Genomic DNA, 18747 nt, shown 5'->3' with positions numbered 1-18747 from the left:
CCTATAAATTAAAAAAAAACCTTTCTACATAGTATAAAACATTTTTCGGTAAGTCATTGACTTACTAGCTTACAGTTAAAAGACAGAGACCAGGAATGAGTAGGATATTGTGGTAACATGGCATGAGCTGAAACCATTTGGCTACTCAGGCGTAGCTACAGTTTTACATTCGTCCTAGCTCTAGGTACAACAGCACTAATTTTATACTTTTCCCAAAATGCAACTCTTACAGCACAGCCATAACTCTAGCTACAGTGGAGCAAGAGTTTGCCAGTTAAGTAAAAAAATATATATATATATTGCAGCCTATACTTAAAAATGCATTACAGTCCATAGAGAAAACTGACATCCCTGCCTTCTGCAAAAACGTATTCTTCCACCCTCCTACTCATATCAAACAAAACTACATTCCTCTCTTACCAGGTCGGGCAGGTATTCTGAGGACGATCAGCGGAGCGACGGCATCGGATATGCTGACAGTTAACACGATGTTAAAGCCTGTTGTAGCGTCGAGAGCGACTGAACACATGAAGGAATCCTCGGCCTCACAGACAACACGAGTATCAGGTGCAAATTTCCCATCATCCAGCTCTGCGTCGTCTTTCTGGGACCTGAGATATGGATAGAAAAACAAACTTTAGTTGCTCTGTTTTCTCAGTGAAAAAAGATCTGAATTTAAAAACACTGAATCAAAACTAAATATCATTAAAAGACCTAAATAATATGACATTATTTGCCTGGATAAAAAGCGTTTCAATATCTATAACACCAGGACAACCAGACACCTTTATCTGCAGCTGAAGAGTGCATAAGATGACCGAAAGCTGCAGAATAGCTATTAATTGGACCACAGTGCCCGGCATCTCTTATTAAGTGTCTGTTTGATCAGTGGTGAATTGGTCTCTTTGTTCCCGCCACAATAAAAGACTTGCGCCTGTGCGATATCACGTAGCTTCCTCCTCTGCTGATCACACATACTTAACCCCCCACTGAGCAGTCGGTTCAAACACACACACAGACTCTTTCACACACACACACACACACACACACACACACACACAAAAACCTGCCAGGAAAGAAAAAACAAGAGAAATAATAAAAGGGTGAAGCTTCATACTCACAGAAGACGCTGTAAACTAACTGCCATGAGGCCAGCATCCAGCGTGGTTGATGGTGGAGCACGAGACTGAAGTTCACATGTTAAGTTTTCCCAGTTTTCATTAATTCTGCACAGGATGTCCAAGCAGGTCCCTAACAAGCAATCAGAAATGCATGTTAGTGGCACAATTAGCGTCAGCTCCACACGACATTTACACCAGTCGACCCTGACCGTCAAATGAAGGCTTCTGGGAAAACGGCCTAGCTTCTTATTTACAGAACTAAGCCTTTGATATAGAAATAAACTGATTGAATATTATAGCTGCAAGCAGCAATATGGTGGTAAGACTGCTGCCTGGAAATGTAGTCATAAAGGGAAACTCTGAAGTTAAATGATCAAAATAAGAAATTGGAGAAATTATTCTGGAAAGAAATATTTTTTTTTTTTAGACTATTGCTATTAGGGATGGACGACATGGCCAAAATCTTCTTCATATCTCAATAATGATATATATCAGGAGATCGCATGTTTTGTGGTTATGCAATTAATACATTTTCTTTTTAAAATAATTACATCGTAAAGCCAATTTTTACATGCTTCATACTCAGCACCTCTATGGTTCGCTCCAGTTTTGCCATAAACGTAACGCGTAATCTAAATCATGTAAACTTTGCTGTAACGCAATTCAGCCGTTGGTTTTTGACATTGTGATAAAACACGCATTATAATATTGTTTACGTGATATATAGTATCGCCCAGCCCTAGTGCTAGTTATTATCAAATCAGAAGATGTAATTTTGTCTTGATATTTGTTTTTATTACAATATGATAAAAGACAATAAATGATTGTATTGAATAATTGCCCAGCCCCAATTGTTAGTCTCAATATGTGTTTTATCGTACTTTCACTTGCTAATTTGAGTGCGTAAATACATTCACAATGATAATTATAGCAAAGTGCAGTTCATGATGAGTACCTGAATGGTGCAATTATAACAGAAGTTCATTCTTGAACTCTGAACCCTTCTCACCCTCAATGGGAATGTGAATGACAGTTGTCAGGGCAAAATGATCTTCTGATTTTTGCAAGTCTAATAATGGTAAAGTGGCAGAGCATTTTAAATCCAAAAGTCAATAAAAAGTCCAAAATCTACAATAGCTTTTTATCTCACTATTTTTTAATGATGCAAACTCTCAGCAAAGTGTTAACAAATATTTGCCAATATAAGGTACAGGGTGAAACCAACTGTCTCTACAACAACACAGCACCTCCTGCATGCATCCCCGACATGCAGTTTCATAACATAACTGACGGAAACAAAATCTATGACTATTGTGTTGCTGTTTTGCACTATTAATTGAAGCTGCAATTAATTGATTAAAAATGAAAGTATTGTTGTAGTGAAATATTTTTCCCCAGTTGTCAAATATGAAAATTAGCTTTTTTTGGTCTTACATTGCTGTCAGTTTAATATTGGGATTTTGACTAGATTAATAATTTTTTTTTTTTTTTTAAATCAGCTAATTCATAATGTAAATAATGACCAGTTGCAGCCTTTAAATACACATTTTTAGACTTTTTTTAAGGTTTAAATGTCTTATTATTTTCAGTAGTAGTGCTGAAAAAAAATATTGAAATCAAAAATAGAATCGTATTGTAAACTTAAAATTGAAATTCTCATCAAATTGTGTATTCAGATAAGGGTGACACGTCTGTGAAATACTTAGCTGTTATTTGGTAGAGCGGTCGCCTAAGGCCGGATAGGTCATGGTTCGTTCCCAGACCATGTCATCAATGTATGAATGTTAATTAGCAAGGTAAGCCTCAACCACCAGTGTGTGAATGATCATCTGTAGTATTAAAACATTTAACTGGTCCTGGCTACCTAATACACTTTTTTTAGGTCAATCTCTAGAGTCTTTACCCCACACTGTCTTGAAGATGTTTTTGGTGAAAAAAAGCAAACATGAATAAGCAAAATGAGCAGCAACAAAAGGTGCCATAAAGCAGCCAGGAGGCACAGCGTAGGCCTTTACCTTCACCGTTAGATTCTCATTGCTTAGACATAAAGCTGGAAGGTCTTAGCTAATCACCATAGATTTGAATGTGTCACATTGCCTCACAGATCGATGCAACGAATAAATCCTCCTCACCTCCCTCAAGTCTCAATATTGCCTCACCTCCATCTTCACCTCCACACTGACAATACAAGAGAGTATGTCTTAATCATCACTCACTTGAACTCGCCCCCATTCACTCTTTAAACTCTCCTTCGTTCTCTTCTTGCTAGAAAACAGTGGTACTGACTGATTTCCTGGATAAGTGAAGGAGGGGAGAAACAGCTCAGTGATTCTGTTATGCTGATAAAAGGGAATCCTCGTGAGCCAGACAATCTTGTGAATTGACAGTGCAAGACTCACACTGATGTGAGGCCTGGAGGAGGGGTGCACGCTGAAAAGCCATTAAAGGGTAATGAGGCTGTCAGGCTGATCTTTAGAGGCATCTCTATCGGCGACGAGTGACGACACTGCAGGAAGAATAACGAGGCTCTGTCACATTAACCCTGCTGTTAGTTCTGGTGAGCAGCATCACACAGATGCCCTGATGCTACTCGGGATCAGAAGGGTATCTCTTAAATGTTTTCTTGTAAAAAGAGACTGATGTTTGTGCTGAACATCTTGTCTGAAGTCAAGCATTGAATAGTGTAAAATCATCAGTCTGTTAGAGCACAAACAAAAAGGTGACTCATTCATCAAGATACCTTAAACCCTAAATTAGATTTTTTCCTCAATTCATGATTCATTGTAAAGTTTAAATGCCAATGCTTGAAGAAGAAAACTCTGTCTAGCACGGCAGAAATAAAAGGTATGGAAGTCAAGAAGGTGGATGCTTTTCACAGAGTTTACATCCAGCCAGACACCTGCAAATAGCATTTTTTTAACCTTAACCAGGTGTTTAAGTTTCCTTTCCATATCTGTACCTTAAAATAAGATGCCTAAATACATATCTTTGGTCCTGCCTGTATCCCTGTATATTTGTCAATGTAGATTGTACTGATGTTGGAGATATTGGCTATATGGCAAAAAATGAATGAATACAGAATAAATACAGAATAAATAAAAACAGTAAAAGTCTCTCTCCAGAAATCACGATCCGGAAACCCAAGATAGTCCACAGACTTTGTTGTACACTGTTTCATGTGGGAACTTTGTTCGTTATGGTTTAATTATTAAATATTAGTGGTAAACTGTGCCTTTAACCATCCTAACCCAATATTTCCCAAACAAAGTTGCCATGTCGAAATTTGGTAGACAAGACAAGAATTTTTCAAATGTTGGTATTGGGCGTAAAAAAAACAAGGAAAAACAACAACAACAACAACAAAATTCCAAATGGGCCTGTTTAGTTACTTTTCAATATAGATTTTCAATATATATACAAATTAAATATTCCTTAAATGCATTAAAAGTGCAGGAGAAACACATGTTCTGCATGCTATACAGTATGTGGGCCCACATCTATAAATGACAACCCCATTGAAGCAACTGAATGTATTAATTTCGGCTAAAGTTAATGTCATCATTCATTGTTACAGATTTTCCAAACGAAAAATGAAAGAATTATTGAATTTACTGTATGAGCAAAAAGTTGTCTGTTAAATAACTGGTCTTCTACTTTTTTTCTTCTCATTTTGTAGACATCTACCACTGATACAAGTGTGAAAAGTCCTGGATTCAAGCACTGAACCAAGAGGTGCAACAGTGCATGTGCATTGAGATAATTGCTAGATAATCCGGCTTATTAGGTGCAAAAATATAATTTAAATTAATTGAACTGAGTAGCCTCAGTCTGGAAATTCACAATCATATTGCTGCAGTTCTAGAAAACTGATAAGATGGACTTCGACTGCAGATTTCTGCATGATATCCAACGGTTTATTTGCTTAAGCCAGGGTGAAACTTAGCTAGTAAAATATGAGATTTCAACATAGCCTTAACCACCAGGACAGGAGACACGCCTTAAGCTAAAAATGTCTTTGTTAAGAAACCTTTTTGATGTCAGTGTTGAATAAACTCTTACCGCCAGAGGAATCATGAGGACGTGATTCTGTGGATGAGCTCCTGAAGCTGCAGAGGGGATAGTGTGGGTGGTTTGATTCAGAGCGGTTTGTCTCAGGAATGTGTGTGCTGTCTCCCTCCACAGTGAGGTGGGCTGAAGGTGAGTCACAGCACAGCTCATCCTGCCAAGGGAGGTCCAGGACACCTGAATGAAGGGAGGCTCCCTCAACAGGCTGCAAACACTGAGCACCTGCTCACAGAGAGGCAAGGAATTTAAGATAAATTAGTATTCACAGGGTATTTATATTTGAAGTCTAAATCTGAAATGTCAAATTACAGTATTCTGCTCTTTTTATCTTTACCAAGGATAAAACTTTGTGCTAAAAAATGATGTTCCCATAGAACAATGCTGCATTGTCAATTATGTTTCAAGGGAAACATATTTTCTCCTAGATTACATTTGTTTTTGACATATTACAAATAGGTTTCTAATCAAAGTCCACATAAGCAGCATAGAAAGGAGGTCAGGGTGGATGGCTGAAATTTACGTATCAAACCGACTTATTTTAACCTAAAGCATGATCTTCTACTAAACCTAACCAAGTACATTTGTTGCCAAAACCTAACCAAACTGCAACTGTTTCACAATGTTAACCAGGTGTTTAAAACTGCAACCTTTATTCAGGAGAAAATATGTTTCCCTCTAAACGTAATTGAGAATGCAGGGGTTTTGTTGTATAGTAACACAATTAGTGAGGAATAATTAGTGGGCTTCTGTTTTGTGTGTGTACTGAAGAGGCATAAAAGTTTACTCTTAAATACAGTAAACACATAACCCTAGCCCTAACCCATAAGGGTTAGATGATAATGATAAGATGACAGTATAAATTGATCAAAAATGTCTTGGCAATTTATTAAATGGATAGAATAGAAAGTTGCCCAAACTTCTCTGGTACATACCGGCATGTGTCCCCTTATCAGCAAAGTGCTTTATTATTAATCAAACATAACTTAATTATCTATCACAAGTTTTCATAGTGTAAAAGATGTACACTGTACCTATCCCTGTCAAATAAACAGGAAGACAGGACTGGTAAGGAAGAAAGTAACGTTTATGAGAGTGTTACTATAGTATTTGTTTCTGTTCCCCAAAAAATGTTGCAATATCAATGGATCTTTCTGAAACATCTTGTATTTAAAGAGAGGTCACAGCTGATGGCTGTTTGTCTATATGTGAGTCAGAATAACAGAAAGAGCAGGAGGGATGGACAAAGACCTTGTTATCTCCACCTGAGGTGATATTGACTAAACTTCATCATGTCAGTTTGATAACGGGGAGTGGATAACGGCTACACTGGAGGAGTACACTGGTTTTCATTTTGACAGCACATGAGCTGCACAGGGGAAATCTGTCAACGTTACCACAATAAATGTCATCTCTGTGTATCTAGAGATTAAACAGATTTACACATCGTGACCTGGGCACAACTTTCACAGAAATTTCAGCTCCAAGCTTAAATTAATCTTACACTACTGCCAATAATATTTTAAAAAGCAGCAGGGATTAAAGGATTTAAAGACTTACAGCTCCATCTAAGAAGGCCAATCTTCTCATACACATTATGAATATCAAGAATTACATTTATAATTACATTTACAGAGTCTGCCTGCCAGGACCACAGCTTCACAAAACCTCTAAACCTCTCACACTGATGATGCACGCACAGTGCATTCGATTTAAGATTTTCAAATAATTGATTAGGATCAAATTAATCAATAGCACCTATAAGAAAGAACTAAGGCTGTTGCATGAATAATATACTGTATCATATACAGTATGTTCCCTTCAATAACTAGTATGAACTATGATTGTCACCAGGAAGACATTTTTTTTCGACATTGGAGGAAATGAGGACCCCCCTACTTGGGGGGTCCTGCTGGCTTATCGTTTTAAACACATTATATTGAAAAAGTATAAAAGTATCTTTTTGACAACCTTATTTTGAATTGAATCTTGCTAACCCCAAACAAGAACTGGCTGGATGTGAATATTTTTTTAGGAAGGAGAACTTAAACAAGGCAGAAAAAGACTGAGTTGTCACAGCTGTTGTGCTTGGGGTGGAACTCACCGTGGGATACCAGGACGGTATGTATCAGGACTGTCAATATTACAGACCGAACCCTGTGGAGAGACAGAGAGAGGGTAAATAATGAAGTGGTGGACTGAAAGAAAGAAAGAAAGAAAGAAAGAAAGAAAGAAAGAAAGAAAGAAAGAAAGAAAGAAAGAAAGAAAGAAAGAAAGAAAGAAAGAAAGAAAGAAAGAAAGAAAGAAAGAAGTAGTAGTTGATTTAGGGTTGCTGCACCAACATAATACATAAAATGGGTACTAAAACATGCAGCACTTTGCAGCATTTTCAGAATTTCATCTGGTGCAAATAAATGTGAAATTTGTAGGGATAAGATCTATTTGAAATCAAGACGTGACTCATTTAGAGTTAGCTGGAAATCAAAAGAAGATCTGAAGGTTATGCATGACATAAAGGACGGTTCAAAGCAATTGATGCTTAATGACAAAACACAATGAATTATGATCCCGGATGTGATGCGATTACAACAGAAGTGACATCATGAGAGAGCAGTGGGAGGATTCAGGCATGTGTGCCAGCTATACCGGGAAACTAGGCTTTAAGAAAGTTGCACAGTACAGTGGAAGAACTGGTGGACCAACTTCTCTACAGACGAAGTGACTCATCAGACACATAGTGTGAAGCGTTGTGACACAAGATGCTGGTCAGTAGTTCACATTAACGGCTTTTTAGAAACCACAGCTGAGTGAAAAGCTTCCGGGAATGTTCAAGCTGGTTTCTGGTTCATCTGAAAGCCACGTCCCTGTGAAACGAGCTCCTTTCCCCTTTCATCAGTGTGTCTATTTGAATCGATTTTAACTTTGATATTATTCAACTCTATTCTTTAGTTTTACAATAGTTATTTTACACAAGACACATTTCCGTTCATTTGCAAAAACAGATTTCCATTCCGATTTATTTTCTGAAATCATGATTGTTTTATGACCCATTTTGGTTGTTGGTTGTGTTTGTATCTTAAATTTTGCTGAATCATGTATTTTTGTTGTGCAATCAAAAGAAAATCAATTAAAATGAGGTTGGTTTATTCATTATTTAAAATGGCTTTTATCTGTTTTTGCAAATCAACTCTTCAATTGTACTGCAGTTTGCGTGTACCAACTAGTTTTCACTTTCTTGATCTCACCATGAGATATATTTAAGCTGTCTAAGTTGTTGGGAGGAGCACCTTGTTGATAATCATTGTCCTAAAGTGAAAAATCTCAATTGTAATCCCATGCAATAATAATTTTATACTTTTTGTCAAAAAAGTCCTGTATGTAACTTCAAATGTAAATGTATTACTTTTACCGGTTATGATACACGCTTAGAAATATTTTCACCTGCAAAATAGCAAAAACACATTTACTGTAATTTTCTCATTAATTTGTTTCCCTGAAATCTCGCTTCGTCTAAAACCATAATCTCTGCAAACATTCCTGGCTGCAAAGAAAATAATGCCACCTTCATGTATTTCATAACTATGGTATTTTTTTTTAATATAAATTATGCTTTTTATTTGTTTATTACTGCAGCATTTTGCTTACTCAGCAGGGCAAAGAAAACTGATGTATTTAACTGATGTAACTGTAAGTATTTTTGTTATAACAAGACATTTTTCATGTTAATGCTAATCAATACAAACAATCATACTAACAACAGGCAGGGAAGGTCAATTCAATTCAACAATGCAGATCAATCTATATAATATACTGCAATACTTACATTGTAGTGGTCATAGCGTGAGCATGGCCTAGCTGGGATTCAGCTGGGACGAATTTCACTGAGGAGAGAAGAGAGAGAGAGAGAGAGAGAGAGAGAGAGAGAGAGAGAGAGAGAGAGAGAGAGAGAGAGAGAGAGAGAGAGAGAGAGAGAGAGTTTTTAGGGATTTGAAGCAGCAAGTCAATTTTGACTCCGGCAGGACTGAAGACATGTGTCGTGACTGGAATAAATATGGGCAACAGATTAGGAAACAGGACTTCAATGATGAAACAGCAAGAGTAGAACCAGGTAAACCAGATTGCAAAGCCAATGTTTTTTCTGGTGGTGGTGTTAAAAGACTTTGTAAGACTTTGACACATCCTGTTTCTGAGGCAGATCTCGCAGTGAAGAGCACCTCCCACTCTCCTTCGCTAACCTCTGTAGCCATTCTGCATACAGAGATGTGGACTCAGGAAGCAAAGCTCAGACACATGAAAGCAGTCAATAGTTTACTTGGTTAGAAGTTTAAGGCAACTCAGTGAGAGCAAAGTAACAGCCAAGCAGAACAGAAACAGGATGGGATCCAGTACAAATGGCAACCGGTACAATTTGCAAATGAATGTTGAAAACTGGGACATTTATTGTTTAACAGGTATTTGGCTGGACATCTGGTCACCATAACTAATGCAGCAGCTGGCTGGTTAGATATCTAGCTTGCAAATTCCAACATGCTTTTAATGCTACACGAAATGGTGTGGAGCTCCTGTCACTGGCAGCATGAAGGCCATAAGCCCCGCGCTGCAGCCAAACATAGCTGGTTCAATATCAAGTTTTTAAACATAGCAAGACCAAGTAGGCTAATAGGATATTAGACACACAGCATTGTAGGCAAAATAGTAGCTGTATTGTATCCAATACAATGTGTCCATTAAAGTCGAAGAAAATATTCAAGCAAAATTGGAATTGAAATGTCTCATTTAAGAAAATATAGATTACGGACATTTCCATTAACTGGTTTAGAGCAAATAAACAAAGCTGCATAAACGTACTTTGGTCAGAAGATGGCAGTGTAATGTAATGCTGTGGGCTAATCCGTAAGTAAACAGGAGAAGAAGTAGAGATTGTACACAAGAGAGAAAAAACAACAAAAAGAAGGTAATAATCAGAAAACTTTGGCCACCCACGAGAGAAAATGGAGAGAAATCTTCAGGACTTAGATTCCTGAATACAGCTTGTGTTGACCGGCAGAGAGGAAACAGCTGATCAGTCATGTGAGTTAAATGTTCACTACATCAGAACTTATTAAGAAAAAGCGTTTTCACCTCCTGTTTAGCGTATTAAGTTTTGTTTTTTTTAAAGAGAAAAACCACCTCAATTTTTTTGAAAAAATTCCAATTTTGGTGTTTCATCAAGATTTTCTCATGTGAATATTCAAAATGCACACAGAAATTTGTTGATGGAAATATGACTAACATGCTACAATGAATGCTATCACCAGAAGCTTAGTTTTTACATTTCTTTAGAACTTTTTTTGTACACAAACACGGTTATATACTGCAGACCCAAGTAAAATGTTTGACAGTAATAAAACTAAACAAAACAAAAATGATCCGGCTCAAGCCTACAGTGAAGCCAATACAGGAATGTGGGATTAGGAATGTGGGAACACACTGAGGGCAACTACAGGGCCAGTGGGGGAAGGCAGGTATCTGATATGACAAGAGAGGTTAATGACTGAAAAAGTAAGTAGGAAAACAGGCATAAATGACTATATCAGCGGTCGACTTTGAGACACCTTCACTAATTAAATACTCCTGAGCTGCTGTTCATTCCTGTGGAAAGCAAATTCTGGCACAGAGCACAAGCAAAGACTTAATCTTATCTTGAGGTCATCATCATATGACAGAATCATTTCCTAGAATGACAACCACGCTGTTGGATAAGATGCTGCTGTGTTTTATTCATTTTTGCCATCCAGCATCCATGCCTTCAGGACATTGTGCCGATAAAAATGTGTTCATTTCTTCTCCGTATTTCTCATCTCATAAAACCACATTATGCTTTTATTTTGATTGACACTGCCCTTCATTATAAAGCTCTCCACTGCTGATTGTGAAGCCAAACAAGAGCAGCAGGGCAATAAACGAATGCAGTGTAACTGTAATACAAGCCAGTGAGCACGTCTATTAACTCATTGATGTGCCAGACTAAGACAAGCACAGCATGCAGTGAAAAACAGCACCATGAACGTGCTAAAGTTTGTCCAGTGTGTGTGTGTGTGTAACTCTGTTCAGTGTGTGTGATAAGGTGATCATTTGTAAGTAAATCTGTGATTATGTGCTTAATTTTGTCAAGTTCACAAGAATCCCTCAAAGTACACAGTCTGTGTATGTGTGTGGATCTTGAACACAAGTTTTAAGACCCAAATAAACAAAAGCGTCAATCAGTAAATCGTGCACTGTAAAGCAACATGAGGAGAGGCTGCAGGACTGAATAAGATCTCCAACACATCTCTTCCTGTGTACAGCATACACCTGTCAGCACCTTCAGGTAGCTCCTGAGATAAGTGATTAACAGTATTAGCTTTATCACTTATCTATAAATACTGACAGGTAGAAATGTTTCAATTGTTCATGTTTACTGGAACACAGAGGATGCTACTGTGATTGATTAACTAAAAAAAAAAATCGCCATATAATGTTAATGATTGAGTGTCCTGGATGTTTGTTGTGTTATTTTGTCATGGTGGACTTTAAACTGATTGTGCTGTGTTTTTGTTTTCCATCTGGATTTTTGGTTCTTTCTATTTACTTTGGATGAAAAAGAGAAAAATCTTTGGATCTTATGTCATCGTTGCACCCAGCTTCTCTATTGAGAAATTGTTCATGGAAAAAAATATCAGATAGGAATGTCTGTTCTCCATAAATATAATAGTTGACAAATCTAGGTGCATTTTGACATTGATGCAAAAAAAAAAAAAAGTGGAAATCCAACTTTGCCTAGGATGCAATCCAGCCCCACCACCCACAAAGATTAAATCCAATCAGATCTATTAATAGGATTTCTGTCACAGTATAAACAGTGTCATATTCATATCAAGCCACAATATTACAGTCAAAATGTTAAAGCCAATAGCAAGTAGTAAGACTCAAAAGACACAGAATGTCACTAACATTTTTACATGCACTCTTATCATAACAATGCGGTTCAGTCAACGGTTTGTTTACTACCACATGCTTCTTTTGTGTTGTAGATGCATAACCATAGAGGCTATAATAATCACTCACTGCAGGCTATCCATATTCATACACGAATACATGATTGCAACTTTAACTGTAACAAAACTGCGCTGAGTAGCCAATGGATGCTCTTAACCGTTGTGTTGTCTTAAGTGTTGTCTCAAAAATGACCCTGTTTCCCAATGAAACATTCATTCATTCATTACCATTAACCGCTTATCCGCAATCGGGTCGCGGGGGCTGGAGCCTATCCCAGCTGTCATTGGGCGAGAGGCGGGGTACACCCTGGACAGGACGCCAGACTATCGCAGGGCTGACACATAGAGACAGACAATCACACTCTCATTCACACCTACGGGCAATTTAGAGTCACCAATTAAACCTAAGTGCATGTTTTTGGACTGTGGGAGGAAGCCGGAGTACCCGGAGGGAACCCACGCTGACACGGGGAGAACATGCAAACTCCACACAGAAGAGCCGCAGGCGGGAGGCGAACCGGCGACCCTCTAGCTGTGAGGCGAGAGTGCTAACCACTACACCACCGTGTAGCCCTCCCAATGAATGTTGTCGTTCACACACGTTACAGGTTGGGCTGCTTAGTTTTTTTGTTGGTAATCTGAAGAATTATAATGCCAAAGTGGTTCAAGTCATGTTTTCCCTTAGGTTTCTCTAAACTGTGAAGAGGGAAAATCCAGATATTCACAAAGTTTTTGATGAAAGACATGCTGTTTCTTCATGGGAAAATAGATTTGTGGTTTTAAATACAATAATTCTGCTTTATTTTAGGGCTTAAATTAGTCATGGCGGGTCATTTTTTACCCTTCAGACAAGGGGAGTACAGAGAACAATAAGACTACAAGAAGGTCAAGACAAAGGATGTGAGACCACAAGATGAAAGTCGATGAAAAGAGACAGATGGAATAAACACCCCTGACATCTTGGACACATTCAGTGACATACTAGTCCTTTTAGCCCCCCGAAACACTGGTGTGTCTCTCTCTTCTCACCAAAGGAAAGCAGGTAGAGGGGGTTAAGTCTTTCAGATACCTTGGCAATGCAACCGACCAGCCAACAGTGAACTAAATCACCTGTCTGTCCAACCTCATCTCCTTCTTCATCTTCTTCTGTACAGTAACATCACAGAGTCAGTTCTTCTTTTTGATTCCATCTGGGGGTTGTTGTTTTTTCACCAATAAGAACAAACTGTTACAGTTTTTTTTTCTCTTTAGCCAGCATTCAAACTCAATTGTCACCTCATCCTAGATCCACTCTACCAGCACATTACTCCTCTTCCTGCTGGATGAAGTTATATATGTGCAGAAAATGCCACTTGACCCTGCAGCCATATATGGTTTAAGTAGGCCTAAATAAAGAATCCAGCCTGTGGCGTAAAGAGTGCTAACCCTCATCTTTCTATATACAATTTCTGTATTGTTCTATTTGTTACGTATCCATCTACTGTGGAAGAAAATCATATTTGAAGACACATAAACCATCTATCCAGTCAGTGTCCTACCACTGAATTAATAAAGATGTTTTAAATAATTTGTGTATAGTTTTCAAAGTATCTTGCAACCCTTGTAGTGCTATAAAAATACACTTCATTTCTGTCAGCTGATGCTCACTATCTCTTGTTACTAAAGAACCAGCAACGATGGCTATTGTAATAAAAAGGAACCTCCTGTCTTTGCTCCTGCTTCTTCACATTCTTTGGAAACAATAAGGAACAAGACAACTATGTCAAAACTATTTTCCACATGCAAAAAAGAAAAAGAAAAAAAGGAAGCTCTGCCCCTCTTCTCCATGTCCTCCAGGGACTCCACCTCGCCAACTATTCATCCAGGTCTGACTCACTCCCTGCCAAGCTGCTCTGCACAGGAGGCGCGCCGGGGCTTGTTTCCCCCCTCATCATCATGAGAAGCATTTTTCTATTTCTATCAAGTTTTTCTCTTTTACACCGTTTACTCTTTTACAGTTTGCTCTTGTACACTGGTTATTATCTCCCTGACCAGTTTCCCAGAATGAAAAGTGCAACATGAACAAGACAGAAATTGAAAATGATAATACAACACATCTTTCTGAATGGAAAGAGAATGAAAAGTTAAAAAGAGGTTAATGTAAATCACCAATATACAATGCAGTGCACTTTCACATCTACCTTTCTATCGGCGCTCCTGTAAAGTGCCATTTGTGAAACTCAATTTAGCAGAAATGACAGGAAAACCACAAATTACATCAGAAAACCTTTCAAACTGTCAGTTTGACAGAAGTGGGCGAATTATTTCTCACCTCTGTGGGAAAAACAGGCAGAAAGTGCAAAAGGTCACAGGAACGGTTTGCAACCGACCGCAAACACATCACATCTGATAATTAGAAGAGTTAAAAGTGAGAAGTATTAGGATAATAAAGACAAGGTATCCTTACATCACTCATGGAAGTTTCACTCAGGTTTTGAGTCCAGGTTTTTCTCTTTGTCCGACTCCAGGTGAGTTTAAAATCCTCAGTGAAGATCTGTCAGTCCACTGTCCATGTTTGAGTGTGAGACTAACAGCGATGATGGTGAGGAGGAGGATTTCCATAAACAGGGTCGTTTTCTGTCCCTCACGCTGTTTCGTTGACGGAAAGAGCAGCTGAGCCTCCCGGCGTAAAGAAACGAGACTGAACACTGGAGCTGAGAGAGGAGGAGAGGCTCCAACCAGCGACCTGCCCACGTGATGCGTTCAGGAACACCCCCGGAAATCCTACCACTTCGGACGAACACAGGAGGCTTCTTGGAACAGTCATTTGTCCGGGAAATAAAAAACAAAAGCAACTTGTAGGGTTGCTTTTACTTTACTTGAGTGTTTCAAATACGTCTGTTCCACTATATTAGGGAAGGAAATGTTGTACTCTTTATCCCATTTGGCGGCATTTAATTCACATCTAACTAACTTTGCTTTGCAGATTGACATTTTACATCAAATATTTTGTGTATTATATATATGCATTATGACTGATGAAATAACAAGCAGTGTGGAAAATAAAAAAATCGAAGCAAAACAAAGATATTTGCTAAGCTACCAAGTTATTTGCGTAGCTACCAACTACGGTACTTCTTTAAAGCAACTTTATTAATGGTTAAAATAGCTAGTAAACAACCAGACAACTTAGTTCCAATTAACATCACAGAAGAACCACATGACAGACACACAAAAACACACAGAAAGAGAAAAGAAAAAAAACAGCAAATTAACATTACATACTAGACAGATCACCAAATAACTGGTTATAAAAATGTATGATAGACAAGTCTTTCTGATTGTTGACATGTTATTGACAAGGTATTAATGTAATACAATCAAGTAGAAAACCTTAAATGGATGGTTTAGAAAATTTTGAATTGTGCATATGAAATATGAAAGCAGTTTCATGAGATTGATCAGCATTGACCAACTACTAAATTAAAATGCTGCTCTCCTCATGCATCAGTGTGGGAGCCAAGACTGGCCGTGCTTGCAATTAATGTTAATAACAACAAATTACAATCTTTTGGTGTTTATATATATATACATACTGGCGATTTAAATGTGCAAAATTATGTATGTATTTGTTTCTGTTATGTTTTTCTTGAACATGGTTTGGTTTTTCGCTGTCACCAGGGGAGTATTCAAAGCTTTGCTCCCAGCACATGCCAAATATCTCTGAGGAACAGCAACTTCCTCTCTTAATTCTGAAGAAGTATTAAAAAAAGAAACATGGGGCGTTCCCGGTGGCACACCTGGTAGAGTGCATACCACAAAGGCCCAGTCCTCGTAAGCGGGCGGCCCAGGTTCGAATCCGGCTCAGAGCCCTTTCCCGCATGTCTTCCCCTCTGTCTCCCCCTTTCACTCTCAATATCTCTCTCTCTCTCAATAAAGCTACAAAATGCCCAAAAAAATATCTTTAAAAAAAAAAAAAAAAGAAACATATAAGTGCATTTGCAACTGTGCACACGGATCACATGTAGTGGTTATTCTGTTGCTAATGAGTGGATAAATAATCAAAACAATCTGTGAGGTGTGAGTTAGACGCCACGGTTTGAAATGTCACCACATTTCATTTAATTTAATCTTCGTTTCTGACGAACACCAAGATCCTTTATTTTTAATTAGGTGTCAATCATCTCCATGGCATAACACAAAGCGGTATGTAACATTTGGACATTGTTCATTGTTAAATAATACATATTCTATGTTGTTTATTTATCTTTCAGTTACCAATAGTGTTGTGCTTTGCCACCAGCTGCATGTGATGATAAGCAAGCAGCTGGAAACATGATGACCGACATGATTATAATTCTCCCCAACGTATCTGTCTTCCTATGAATTCCGCTCCTTTCTGCTTTCTGTATCTCTTGAGAATAATTAAAAACTGACTTCTAGGGACCTACAGACCAAAAACCACCCCAGCCAAACAGATGTTCCACAAACAAATATTTCTTGTATTCATATGGAACAACAATCAACAGATTGCTGTGAAATGAAGACAAATGCATGGTGCAAACAATCTGGCAGATCTCATTCAGGTTTCTGCTGCTGACACTCTTTCTTATTTCTTTCTATTTTTAAAATGCTCCCAAAAAGCATACTGGAAAAAAAGTCTCTATCCAGATGTGGACCCTTCACCACACCACTAAGTCAACCTACTTTTCCAAATGCAAACAGACAGTCCACTCAATAATCTGTTATTTGAATGGAAAGTATGTCTGTGTGACTATTAAACATACAGGGGACTCCACATAGAAAAATGAATAGAGAATGATTTTGTTGTGCTCGAGGTGTGGACTGAAATGAGTGTTTTATTCATACTTTCCCAAAAAAACTTTAATTTCCATGGCACACCAGAAAAAAAACAGAACGTATTTTCATACTGCCACTACTGCCTGGTGTCCATACATTTCTCCAATGGTGTCCTCAGAAACATAAATGAAAAGAGCAATGCTCATTTGTGCTCATCAGTGTTTCCCACAGGCTTAATATTTTTATGTGGTGTTGACTCTGCAATCAGCACTGGATCATAAACTCTAAATAATGATTTAAACTGCAGTTATACATACATTTTATAACAAAACCAATGGCTGTGCTGTCCAAATATGGATTAATACATTCACAGCCGTAACTATTCAATTTGTGCTGTAAATAGTCTGAATTATACATCATTTATTTTTTAAAGAATCATTACATTTACATGTGTATTTACTACTTTTTGTTCTCTAGCGTACAAGCTCTCAACTCTCTCAACTCTACCCTCACAGATGATCAATAAAACAGGTTCAAGATGTTCCCAACACATCTGGAAGCTTGTTTGTGTCAATAGCTGTCTGAATGCATGTACCCAGAACTGGGGTCTGCACAAACCACCACTGTGCAGTAATAATAACAATGAATCACTGGCTGTCAGACAGAAAAGACTTGTGGCATTATGTGAAGTGTCATATGCTGGTGTTAGCAGCAGTGATTATAAAGTGAATATCATGATGAGAAGCTGATGGCTGGTCTATCTGTAGGTGTGAACCCTAATTAAATTGAGGTGTTAACTTACAGTGCCACATCTTTAATTACATCTGCTTTATTGGTATGCTGTCACTGGATATCCCGTACTGCTTCATACTATTTTTGATGGATGGTTTTCAAAGGGAGCAGTGTGTGAATGAGTGTGTGTACACATGAGTATTTACCTCTGGTTTTTATGGTTGAGACTTCTTTTTGGATTGTGTTTAGGCTAAGGTAAACCTTCAAGCAATGAATGTGCTCGCTTTAGTTTTGTGAGTGCAGTATTGTAGTACAAGTAAGGTTTGCATTGTGGGGTCAAACCTCTAATTGTTTGTGTACAAAAAGAGTACTATGAAATGCTCTGCTCTCAAAAGCAATTAGTTCAAACTAAAAGTATTCTTGTTCATATGTTCAGGATGACTCTTTGCTATTTGCTATTTAATTATAACCCCACATATACGCCCTACACTTGATTGTTTTGTAATAGATTCAAACATATGTATTTGATTGTTTTGTAATTGGTTTCATGATTTTAAATATTTTTGTACTATTTTGATTTTTTGTCTTGTATTTTTCTTATTTTAATGTTTTTTGGGTGTGGTTTTCATTTAAGCCTTAACAGGTTTCTGCTGCACCCACACATGTACTTTTATGTGTTATCATCTATGGGTTTTATAATGTTTACATGTGAAATAAAACTAAAACTAAACCTCAAGTCGCCACATATTTAACCATTTTTTTTAGGACTAGATCTTAGGGTCAAGATTAGAAGTTTCCGTCCCCTTAATTTAAACATTGCACAGTGGGTGAGATTCAGTTGACAATTTGGAAAGTAGACATTAAACATTACCAATACTAGTTCCCAAACTAGTAACCATAAACCATAAAGTACTAATCCAGTCCAACCTATCCAAATGATTTTCTTTTCTACTTTGTATTTCAGGACTAATTTCATCCACAGAAGAATTTGCAATGGTTAGCCAAGAGCAGTAGAGTCATATTTTTCTCAAAGTCTG

At 37.8% G+C, this 18747-nt stretch overlaps 1 protein-coding gene across 1 annotated transcript in view; it reads right to left on the bottom strand.

The window, feature by feature from the left end:
- lepr (leptin receptor) overlaps positions 1-14836 on the bottom strand; it is a 34562-nt gene extending 19726 nt beyond the window's left edge. The window contains exons 1-6 of the mRNA XM_059341896.1: positions 14646-14836; positions 9007-9064; positions 7288-7340; positions 5181-5408; positions 1122-1251; positions 421-611 (exon numbers count right to left, since the gene is read on the bottom strand). Of these exons, the coding sequence (XP_059197879.1) occupies positions 421-611; positions 1122-1251; positions 5181-5408; positions 7288-7340; positions 9007-9020 (616 nt within the window). The 5' untranslated portion in view covers positions 9021-9064; positions 14646-14836. The remainder of the gene's footprint in view (positions 1-420; positions 612-1121; positions 1252-5180; positions 5409-7287; positions 7341-9006; positions 9065-14645) is intronic.
- Between the last annotated feature and the right edge of the window lie 3911 nt (positions 14837-18747).

The sequence above is a fragment of the Centropristis striata genome, chromosome 9, assembly GCF_030273125.1.
Source record: "Centropristis striata isolate RG_2023a ecotype Rhode Island chromosome 9, C.striata_1.0, whole genome shotgun sequence".
Taxonomy (NCBI): domain Eukaryota; kingdom Metazoa; phylum Chordata; class Actinopteri; order Perciformes; family Serranidae; genus Centropristis; species Centropristis striata.
The sequence above is the reverse complement of the archived record's forward strand: the minus strand, read 5'-3'. Positions and strand labels throughout refer to the sequence as shown.